Raw genomic sequence first — 12,024 nt, 5'->3', positions numbered from 1 at the left:
CACTCGCAAAACCGACTAAGAACGAGGGCTTAGGTTGCAAACTTCCCTTGCTTGGCTAATCATTTGGACCGCCGACCAAGATGGCAACGGGGATTCACCCAAGGGCATAAGGCTAGGGTAAGTGGACGAGGGTGTGTCTTTTAAGTGTTTGTACTGCAGCCCTGACAAAAGTGATTTACTCGAACGCGTCCAACAACTGAGCAGCCTGGCCGTCACTAGTTATTACAGCTACAAAGTCATAATTATAGCTAAACCCCACCTGTTTCCACAATCTGATTATAAACCTAACATTAACCAAACTGATAACCTTGTACCTAACCTTAAGTTAAGACAAAAGTGCATTTTATTTTTTATTTTTTACAATAGCCAATTCTGACTTTGTGGCTGTGGTAACTATTTACAACCGAGAAGTCTGGGTGGAGATGATGATGGCGGAGTTGGTGCAGGGACAGGCCTCTGTTGCTCAGTCCGGAATGAAAGCTGACGGCTTCGCCCACGCTTTACATCGGGCCCGACAGGTAATAGGAGTAGAGGAATTCGCAAAGGAATCAACTGTGGTTGAGCTAGGCCTTTTAAACGACGAGAAATAACTTTTTTTTAACTCGCCCATCTCTGCAGCTTGTGCTATGTGTTCATGAAAAACACTAGCCAGCGACCTAGCCAGCTAGCTAACATTCTAAGCTAGTTGACAATCACAATAGTTTCGAGTTTGCAATGCGTACTCGCGCTTGTTCATTTTGGCTGCAACAGGTCACGACTGGAAACGATGTTATGTAGTTTACCGTGTTGTTACCACGAAGTCTTCAAGTTAATTCATGTTAAGATCGCTACAGTAGCTAACTACGTTTTCCACACGTGTCCATATGCAACTTGTTGTTCAGTCACTGAAGTTCTGGGGTTGAACTGTGTGGCTGTGCTCTCAAACCCATAACAATCAGTGACATGTAGGCAAAGATTCCAAACACACCCACACGTTTTTAAACAGATCGTTATCCATATTATTTCCCAGTTGTAAACATCATTGAGTCAATTGCCCCCCGTGCAAGTAGGCTCCATTATGTAACTAGCAAGCACCATATTATGCACACCCGCACAGGGTGTGTCTAGTTAGGAACACGATTAAAGAGCAGGTAAGGGTAGATTGTCACAAGTATTAGGATGTTAGACTCCTGACCCAAATTGAACCAGGTTGTCTGTCTTGAACCAATATTCGCATCGCCAAAATTCAATCTGGAAAACTATTTTTGATGCTATATTTATAGTAAATGTAGCAATTATATGACAAAGGAACAACATTCCCACCTCTTTCACTGTCAGCAATTACATTTTGTTCATATTCTTGAGGAATGTTAATAAACTCACTGGTTTGAGACCAAAATCAACCAAAAATGGCTATATTGAAAATACTGATTGAAGAAAAATTGTTCAGAGATTAAATTAATTATAATTTCTACACTTCAATATGGTTTAAATAGTTCAGACTGGAGTATTTTTTCTTCTTCTTCATGAAAAAAAAAATATATATATTTTTTTTTTTTTTTTTTTACTCAGACCCATTAAAAACACTGTTTTAAAGGCCAAAATGAAACTGTGGTTCTGGTGTTATACACTGTATTCCATGTTATAGAGAAGCTTCCCAGGAACACAGAACATTTTATTTCATGAGGATAGGATTTACCAATTCTGAGATCTTATTTTAAATTGATCGGAAAAGGACAGGTGAATGTTAATCTTTTGTCAATAAAGCACCAAATAACCTGTCTGGATTCTTAAATTCAACACTTTTTGTCCAATAACACAAGATCGGGTGGTCACAATTGCTGTAGAACACAGAGATGACCCCCCCCAACAAAAAAAGATTAAAATGCTATATTATACAAAATAGGCCGTTAAGATGGGGTGGCTACTAATTAGGCAGTATGGAATATGTCATTTAGTAATTTAAGCCCAATAATTTAAAGTAGGGTGGACATATTAACAAATCTTCATGGTTGATGAAAAACAGAGTGGGTAACAATTTGAAACAATTTATGAAATTAGAATACAACTTTTTATACAGCCTTATGCAAATTAGATACATATTATGCTAATTAGTTTGTACGGAATTAAATTAAGTATTGCCGTTTTATGCGGACCTGGGAGTTTATACTGAAGAGTAAGGTGCAGCCCGTGCACACACCTGGGGTGGTAATGGAGGACACATAATTGAGATTACATAATCATGAAAAAAAGCAGGGATACTATTTACCAATTAGTAACTGTTAGGCTGTATATATCACAGTAATGTTGTATTCAGTAGGCCAACTGATTAGGCCTAGAGTGCAAAATAATACGCCCAACCCTGTGCCTGTGCCACTTACACACACACAGTCTAACACAGACACACACCGATATGACATTTTTGGCCAATACCGATATCTGATATTTTCCTTGCCAAAATAACTGATACCGATATTAAACATTTTAGTGGCCTTTTAAGCATTCTAGTACAGTTAAATAGTTAACACACACACATGGATGAAGCGGTCTAAGGCACTGCATCTCAGTGCAACAGGTGTCACTACAGTCCCTGGTTCGAATCCAGGCTGTATCATGTCCGGCCATGATTGGGAATCCCATAGGGTGGCGCACAATTCGCCCAGCGTTGTCCGGGTTTGGCTGGGGTAGGCCTTCATTGTAAATAAGAATTTGTTCTTAACTGACTTGCCTAGTTAAATAAAGGTTACACACACACCACACTGACCAAAAAGTTATTTTGTTGGCATTTACTTATGTCCCCATTATCAGTAAAACATAATCAAAACCTATTTCTTTCACTTACTTGCTGTGTTGTTAACACTATTTGACGTGTCAAATAACACTATTTGACTTGTCAAATAAGTTTGTTGACCAATCAGGACCTGAATATGACTGCACGTCACATGATAATTTAACACGTTCATCATTTTTTTTAAAGTAGTTATTACACATTGATTACACTATCACTTGTATTTCATATGTCACAACGATTCATCGATACGTGTGCTATGATGCTGGTAAAGTTGTCTCGCATACCTACAGTGCTGGCCATAAAAAAAAAAGCTAGCTAGCTCATGGATGCAAACAATGTTCTTCCCCAAAAACATAGCAAAAATACATCATCTGTTTCAGTAGCTATAGTTAGTTATAGCTATTTATTTTCATGAACTGAAGTTCAATTTCAATAGGCGAACAACAAATCAAACCAAATCAGATGTATTTGTCACATACACATGGTTAGCAGGTGTTAATGCAAGTGTAGCGAAATGTTTGTGCTTCTAGTTCCGACCATGCAGTAATATCTAACAAGTAATCTACCAATTCCACAACAACTACCTTGTACACACAAGTGTAAAGGAATGAATACGAATAGGTACATAAAAATATATAAATGAGTGATGGCCGAACGGCATAGGCAAGATGTAGTAGATGTTATGGAGTACAGTATATACATATGAGATGAGTATTGTAGGGTATGAAAACATATATAAAGCAGCATTGTTTAAGGTGGCTAGTGATACATTACATCAGGATAGCAAGATGGAGTAGATGGTATAGAGTACAGTATATACAGTGGGGGAAAAAAGTATTTGATCCCCTGCTGATTTTGTACATTTGCCCACTGACAAAGAAATTCAGTCTATAATTTTAATGGTAGGTTTATTTGAACAGTGAGAGACAGAATAACAACATAAAAATCCAGAAAAACGCATGTCAAAAATGTTATAAATTAATTTGCATTTTAATGAGGGAAATAAGTATTTGACCCCCTCTCAATCAGAAAGATTTCTGGCTCCCAGGTGTCTTTTATACAGGTAACGAGCTGAGATTAGGAGCACACTCTTAAAGGGAGTGCTCCTAACCGCAGCTTGTTACCTGTATAAAACACACCTGTCCACAGAAGCAATCAATCAATCAGATTCCAAACTCTCCACCATGGCCAAGACAAAAGAGCTCTCCAAGGATGTCAGGGACAAGATTGTAGACCTACACAAGGCTGGAATGGGCTAGAAGACCATCGCTAAGCAGCTTGGTGAGAAGGTGACAAAATTTGGTGCGATTATTCGCAAATGGAAGAAACACAAAAGAACTGTCAATACCCCTCGGCCTGGGGCTCCATGCAAGATCTCACCTTGTGGGGTTGCAATGATCATGAGAACGGTGAGGAATCAGCCCAGAACTACACGGGAGGATCTTGTCAATGATCTCAAGGCAGCTGGGACCATAGTCACCAAGAAAACAATTGGTAACACACTACGCCGTGAAGGACTGAAATCTTGCTGCGCCTGCAAGGTCCCCCTGCTCAAGAATACATATACATGCCCGTCTGAAGTTTGCCAATGAACATCTGAATGATTCAGAGGACAACTGGTGAGAGTGTTGTGGTCAGATCAGACCAAAATGGAGCTCTTTGGTATCAACTCAACTCGCTGTGTTTGGAGGAGGAGGAATGCTGCCTATGACCCCAAGAACACCCTCTCCACCGTCAAACATGGAGGTGGAAACATTATGCTTTGGGGGTGTTTTTCTGCTAAGGGGACAGGACAACTTCACCGCATCATTTGACGGGGCCATGTACCATCAAATCTTGGGTGAGAACCTCCTTCCCTCAGCCAGGGCATTGAAAATGGGTCGTGGATGGGTATTCCAGCATGACAATGACCCAAAACACACGACCAAAGCAACAAAGGAGTGGCTCAAGAAGAAGCACATTAAGGTCCTGGAGTGGCCTAGCCAGTCTCCAGACCTTAATCCCATAGAAAATCTGTGGAGGGAGCTGAAGGTTCGAGTTGCCAAACGTCAGCCTCGAAACCTTAATGACTTGGAGAAGATCTGCAAAGAGGAGTGGGACAAAATCCCTCCTGAGATGTGTGCAAACTTGGTGGCCAACTACAACCTGACCTCTGTGATTGCTAACAAGGATTTTGCCACCAAGTACTAAGTCATGTTTTGCAGAGGGGTCAAATACTTATTTCCCTCATTAAAATGCTAATCAATTTATAACATTTTTGACATGCGTTTTTCTGGATTTTTGTTGTTGTTATTCTGTCTCTCACTGTTCATATAAACCTACCATTAAAATTATAGACTGATCATTTTTTTGTAGGTGGGCAAACGTACAAAATCAGCAGGGGATCAAATACTTTTTTCCCCCACTGTACATATGAGATGAGTAATGTAGGTTATGAAAACATTATATAAAGTGGCATTGTTTAAAGTGGCTAGTGATACATCTAATTACATCAAGATGGCAAGATGCAGTAGATGGTATGCCGTACAGTATATTCATATGAGATGAATAATGTAGGTTATGTAAACATTGTCCAATATAAATAATATAAAGTGGAAAGTGATAAATTGATTACATCAATTTTCCCATTATTAAAGTGGCTTGAGTTGAGTCGGTATGTTGGCAGCAGCCACTCAATGTTAGTGATGGCTGTTTAACAGTCTGATGGCCTTGAGATAGAAGCTGTTTGTCAGTCTCTCGGTTACAGCTTTGATGCACCTGTACTGACCTCGCCTTCTGGATGTTTGCGGGGTGAACAGGCAGTGGCTCGGGTGGTTGCTGTCCTTGATGATCTTTATGGCCTTCCTGTGACATCGGGTGGTGTAGGTGTCCTGGAGGGCAGGTAGTTTGCACCCGGTGATGCGTTGTGCAGACCTCACTACCCTCTGGAGAGCCTTCCGGTTATGGGTGGAGCAGCTGCCGTACCAGGCGGTGATACAGCCCGACAGGATGCTCTCCATTGTGCATCTGTAAAAGTTTGTGAGTGTTTTTGGTGACAAGCCAAATTTCTTCAGCCTCCTGAGGTTGAAGAGGCGTGGTGCGCCTTCTTCACCACGCTGTCTGTGCGGGTGGACCATTTCAGTTTGTCCGTGATGTGTACGCCGAGGAACTTAAAACTCTCCACCCTCTCCACTACTGTCCCGTCAATGTATATAGGGGGCTGCTCCCTCTGCTGTTTCCTGAAGTCCACGATCATCTCTTTTGTTTTGTTGACATTGAGTGCGAGGTTATTTTCCTGACACCACACTCCGAGGGCCCTCACCTCCTCCTTGTAGGCCGTCTCGTCGTTGTTGGTAATCAAGCCTACCACTGTAGTGTCGTCTGCAAACTTGATGATTGAGTTGGATGCGTGCATGGCCACGCAGTCGTGGGTGAACAGGGAGTACAGAAGAGGGCTGAGAACGCACCCTTGTGGGGACCCAGTGTTGAGGATCAGGGGGGTGGAGATGTTGTTACCTACCCTCACCACCTGGGGGCGGCCCGTCAGGAAGTCCAGGACCCAGTTGCATAGGGCGGGGTCGAGACCCGGGGTCTCGAGCTTAATGACGAGTTTGGAGGGTACTATTGTGTTTAATGCTGAGCTGTAATCGATGAACAGCATTCTTGCATAGGTATTCATCTTGTCCAGATGGGTTAGGGCAGTGTGATGGCGATTGCGTCGTCTGTGGACCTATTGGGTCGGTAAGCAAATTGGAGTGGGTCTAGGGTGTCAGGTAGGGTGGAGGTGATATGGTCCTTGACTAGTCTCTCAAAGCACTTCATGATGACGGAAGTGCTACAGGGCGGTAGTCATTTAGCTCAGTTACCTTAGCTTTCTTGGGAACAGGAACAATGGTGGTCCTCTTGAAGCATGTGGGAACAGCAGACTGGGATAAGGATTGATTGTCTGTAAACACACCAGCCAGCTGGTCTGCGCATGCTCTGAGGACGCGGCCGGGGATGCCGTCTGGGCCTGCAGCCTTGCGAGGGTTAACACATTTAAATGTTTTACTCACGTTGGCTGCAGTGAAGGAGAGCACGCAGGTTTTGGTAGCGGGCCGTGTTAGTGGCACTGTATTGTCTTCAAAGCGAGCAAAAAACTTGTTTAGCCTGTCTGGGAGCAAGGCATCGTGATCCGCGACGGGGCTGATTTTTCTTTTGTAGTCCGTGATTGACTATAGACCCTGCCACATACCTCTCGTGTCTGAGCCGTTGAATTGCTACTCTACTTTGTCTCTGTACTGACGCTTAGCTTGTTTGATTACCTTGCGGAGGGAATAGCTACACTGTTTATATTCGGTCATGTTTCCGGTCACTTTGCCCTGATTAAAAGCAGTGGTTCGCGCGTTCAGTTTTGCGCGAATGCTGCCATCAATCCACGGTTTCTGGTTGGGGAATGTTTTAATAGACGCTGTTGGTTACGACATCACCGATGCACTTATTAATGAACTCGCACACCGAGTCAGCGTATTCGTCAATGTTGTTGTTCGCAGCAATGCGGAACATATCCCAGTCCACGTGATCGAAGCAATCTTGAAGCGTGGAATCCGATTGGTTGGACCAGCGTTGAACAGACCTGAGGGCGGGAGCTTCCTGTTTTAGATTCTGTCTATAGGCTGGGAGCAACAAAATGGAGTCGTGGTCAGCTTTTCCAAAGGGAGGGCGGGGGAGGGCCTTATATGCGTCGCGGAAGTTAGAATAACAATGATCCAGGGTTTTACCTGCCCTGGTAGCACAATCGATATGCTGATAGAATTTGGGGAGCCTTGTTTTCAGATTAGCCTTGTTAAAATCCCCGGCTACAATAAATGCAGCCTCAGGATATGTGGTTTCCAGTTTACATAGAGTCCAATGACGTTCTTTCAGGGTTGTCGATGTGTCTGCTTGGGGGTGGATATACACGGCTGTGATTATAATCGAAGAGAATTCTCTTGGTAGATAATGCGGTCGGCATTTGATAGTGAGAAATTCTAAGTCAGGTGAACAAAATTACTTGAGTTCCTGTATGTTGTTATGATCACACCACGTCTCGTTAATCATAAGGCATACACCCCCACCCTTCTTCTTACCAGAAAGATGCTTGTTTCTGTCGGCGCGATGCGTGAAGAAACCAGGTGGCTGTACCGACCCAGATAGCGTGTCTCGAGTGAGCCATGATTCCGTGAAACAAAGAACGTTACAGTCTCGGATGTCTCTCTGGAATGCTACCCTTGCTCAGATTTTGTCTACCTTGTTGTCAAGAGACTGGACATTGGCGAGTAGTATGCTCGGGAGCGGTGAACGATGTGCCCGTCTATGGAGCCTGACCAGAAGACCGCTCCGTCTGCCCCTTCTGCGGCGTCGTTGTTTTGACTCGCCGGCTGGGAACCGATCCATCGTCCTGAGTGGTGGGCCAAACAGAGGATCCGCTTCGGGAAAGTTGTATTCCTGGTCGTAATGTTGGTGAGTTGACATTGCTCTTATATCCAATAGTTCCTCCCGACTGAACAAGTTGCAACCTAGCTAATACTTACTCACAAGGATTCCTAAATCATTGCTAAGAGTAATGAAAATGACTGCAGTTTCTACTGGTCATTGTTTTCAGGCTGGTTGTATTGGTGCTAGCTAGGTACCAAGCTAAAGCTAGCTACCCCAGACGTTGTGGTCGAACAAATTATGCTTTATTACCAACTTGGTATTGTAAACGCATCGTTCATGGCTGGTGTTTGCTGCCTTTTTTTGTACAGCTTTTGACAGTGCTACTGTATCTTTTTTGACATGCAAAGACCCAAACGGCGTTCCATAGTATGTATGTCGTGAAGCTAATAGCAGTGACGCTATTACTGTGTAACTCCCGTAGGGCAACATCTGAAAAATAGCGCACTTGGTAGTGTTAACCGGTGCTCGACCAGTCGGCGAAAGCCAACATCGCCCACTACAGAGAACGGTTGATTGTCAAGGGCAATGAATTCCATTATCTTGGCTTTAATGGATTTCGCCTTTGAGTTGTCTCTGAAATGTTCTTACTCTTTCAAATGACTGCTTGACTTGTTTACTGCTCGATCCACACAGCAGACATTGTGGGCTAGTTTAGGAATGCTGTGTTGCACGTATAGAGCAAAAATGTGCGTGGCGTCATTACGTCATGTACCTTCGTTATACAGGTATGCACGTCAGCTTTGACATCGGTTGTGCACATCGGGCGTTAAACTAAACATCAGCCGATACCGATGTTGGGATTTTGAGCTTTTATCGGCTGATTCCGATATGTTCACTGATATATCGTGCATCTCTAACACACACCACATCACACATAGGCTGGGTATGTCTGTGTTAGGCTAGCACAGACACACACTTCTCACTAAGTCTAAACTGTAACACAGTTTAAGGTAGGCCTACACCTGAGTTGGGTTACATTGTAATGTATTTTTTGGTGTTGATGCGTTACGTTGTTGATGGGAGGATAAACTCCACCATTTCCGGTAAGTGACAATCGGTGTGCTGTCAGTGAGCCAGCTGCACAGAAAGGTAGTTAGGACACATTTTCAATTCACTGATATTTAGCTATGTTATTATTGATTGTAGGACTGTAGCCACTGTGTTATTGTAGTTTTTACTTGAAAGAATAAACCATCAGTCACAAAAATAGCTTTTGGCACAATACAGCCGCAATGGCACGTTACAGCCTCTCGCCTGGCTCGTTGCCTCAGTGAACGGTATCAGGTGTCCCACACAGCTAGCAAGCTAGCACAGGTCATGGAAATGGGGGTGGCGAATGGTGAATTTGGACCAATCCCTGACAACCCATCATCAAAACGTAGCTATGAAGCTCTACTTTGTAACCTGCTATGTTTTCTCAGTGTCTCTGAGAACATCTGAATGACCAAAGAGAAGGAAAAACGTTTAACCTTATATTTCAGTCCCGAGTACGTTTAAGCATGACACTTTCGCGTAAATATCATAACGTACAGTGTTGGGATTTTTAGACAACTCCCACATTCATTTTTTCAAATGATTTATGTATTTTGACAACAACATTATTGACATTTAGTGAAAATTAATTTGATTACTGCAGTTGTTTTTGTAGAATTCTCAAATAGCGTCCATTGTTTATCGCGTCACCTAACACCTTAGTACTTATGTTTTTTCACTAGATACCATAGCTAATATGCCTATTTCTGCTACATAAAGGTTTCGGGTAAACTTAGATATTACAATGCCCCCTCTCATGCAAAATATATGTGATTTGTTTGATTGAACCCTCTATCACATTGTTTGACAGAATGCTCACTAACTAGCTCTTTGGTCCCAAAACTCATGGATAGGAGTGATAACAACTCGGTCTCTGAAAGATTCAAAATCATCTCAAGTGTCGACAATACGTTTTTTGGAAGGGGAATGGTAGAACTGCATGGCTCCATTGGCTACTCAAAGCTCAGATGATACATTATTAAATCCTTTACACTTACAACGTCCCCATGGCTTTTAAAGCACGTGAGGGTGAATAAGAGCAACAGAAAATTATTCTATACAGTGATGCACTTTTTAATAAAAAAAAAAAAAAATCTTTGTAATTTGATTTCTCAAGGTTAGGCTATTTTGTTTAGACATTTCAGTTGCCGATGAGTCAACCTTGTTGTGTTGTTCAGCAGATAATTGCTCTAGCTCTCATGGTTACAAGTGCTTTTGACCAACAGATTGCAATTGCCTGACGTGGTCATATAACCCAATAATGAACTAAATGGGCCTAACATTACTCCTTATAGTCCAAGGACCTTATATGTTCTGTTTAGAGGTGAATTGGCTCTGGCAGTCAAAACAGACAAATTCTCCACCTAAACGTAGTTGCAGCCAACAGTATTTTTCAGCGGCAAGCCGTTTGTGGCGTCAGTCTTCCCTTTACACACAGGTCTTCTTGAGACGCCGATGGCTAATTAGCGCATGTACACTTCTGTTTTCCATAAACAAGCACTGTAACATGGACAGTGTAGCCTTTACTTAGCTGGGCTGTTACATGACACACAGCATTTCAGACAAGCCCACTCTGCTTCTCCAGTTGTTTTCTGCCTGTTGTATTATTATCTCTGGTCTGTAAATGATGAAGGAATAGCTAGACTTGGTGCCGTCCCACCCTTCGTCCCCTGGCCCATTGGGTTCTGGCCAGGGGGAGGCCTGTCTAATATGCTATTAACTCAGCCTGCTCCTTACTTTAGGCTGGGAGGGGGTTAGTTTAGGTAGCACACTCAGCTTTATACCTGCCGTAGGCTCATCCCTTAGTGGGGTGGTGTACCGCACACATAAACGAACATATGCCCATCCAGCTGTGTGTCTGATATAGAAAATATTGACAGATCAATCTCATTCTATTTTCATCCTATCTGCCCAGTCGCTTAAAACCTGCGATCAAATCAAATGTTATTTATCACATGCTTTGTAAACAAAAGATGTAGACTAACAGTGAAATGCATACCTACGGGCCCTTCCCAACGATGCAGAGAGAGAGAAAATTGAGAAATAATAGAAAAGTAATAACTCATAATAAATACAAAATGAGTGACAATAACTTGGCTATATACACAAGGTACCAGTACCAAGTCGATGTGCAGGGGTCTTTTGTCTGTTTTCCAGAAACAAGCACTGTATCATGGACATATGGCTGTGTGGGAACCCTAACCCTATAAAGGTGTGTAGTAATTTATTTTTTGAAAATAATTTCTCGCTGATATGAACGATACGTTCCTTTCCAAAACCGTACCGCAAGCAATGCATTTTAATGTTCAGAACAAGCGTCGGAGCTCATAACAAAACTTCCCCGGCCAGATGATACTATCGTCGCTAAAGGTAGCGTATGAATGGGCTTTAGTGGTCATAGGACTGGCAATTTTGTAAAATGTAATAAGCAATTTTTGGGTGAAATGTTTCTCAGAATGTAACAACAATGAATACAATGGATGAATGAACTGTTGTATAGAAAATCTGTGAAGTAATTATTATTTTCCTCACATTTCAGATGGCAGGAAAAATTAGGAATGAGCAGATTTCTCACCTAAATAGTTCCCCACCTATTGTAGACCCCTCCATGTATGGCTACGGGGACCAGAAGCGATCGGTGGAAGACGGAGGTAAGCTGGTTGCTATTAGCCATTTCATTCTTCTCTTGCCGGCGATTTAAAGGGATGGTTTTCACAATGTCTAAACTTTTTTGCTTTGAAATGAGTCCATGAACGATTAATCACCAACCAGACATGCTTTATCTA

At 42.5% G+C, this 12,024-nt stretch overlaps 1 protein-coding gene across 4 annotated transcripts in view; it reads left to right on the top strand.

The window, feature by feature from the left end:
• Positions 1-17: 17 nt before the first annotated feature.
• Positions 18-12,024, top strand: part of LOC115167686 (far upstream element-binding protein 3) — a 76,205-nt gene continuing 64,198 nt past the window's right edge. The window contains exons 1-3 of one of the 4 annotated variants that reach the window (XM_029722331.1): positions 239-518; positions 11,396-11,450; positions 11,778-11,889. In XM_029722331.1, the coding sequence (XP_029578191.1) occupies positions 11,412-11,450; positions 11,778-11,889 (151 nt within the window). In that variant the 5' untranslated portion in view covers positions 239-518; positions 11,396-11,411. Of the gene's footprint in view, positions 118-238; positions 519-11,395; positions 11,451-11,777; positions 11,890-12,024 lie in introns of those variants that run through there. The other 3 variants (XM_029722332.1, XM_029722329.1, XM_029722330.1) reach the window with 3 other exon arrangements.

Source organism: Salmo trutta, chromosome 29 (genome assembly GCF_901001165.1).
Source record: "Salmo trutta chromosome 29, fSalTru1.1, whole genome shotgun sequence".
Classification (NCBI taxonomy): domain Eukaryota; kingdom Metazoa; phylum Chordata; class Actinopteri; order Salmoniformes; family Salmonidae; genus Salmo; species Salmo trutta.
Note: the sequence above shows the minus strand (reverse complement) of the source record. Positions and strands in the feature narration are given on the sequence as shown.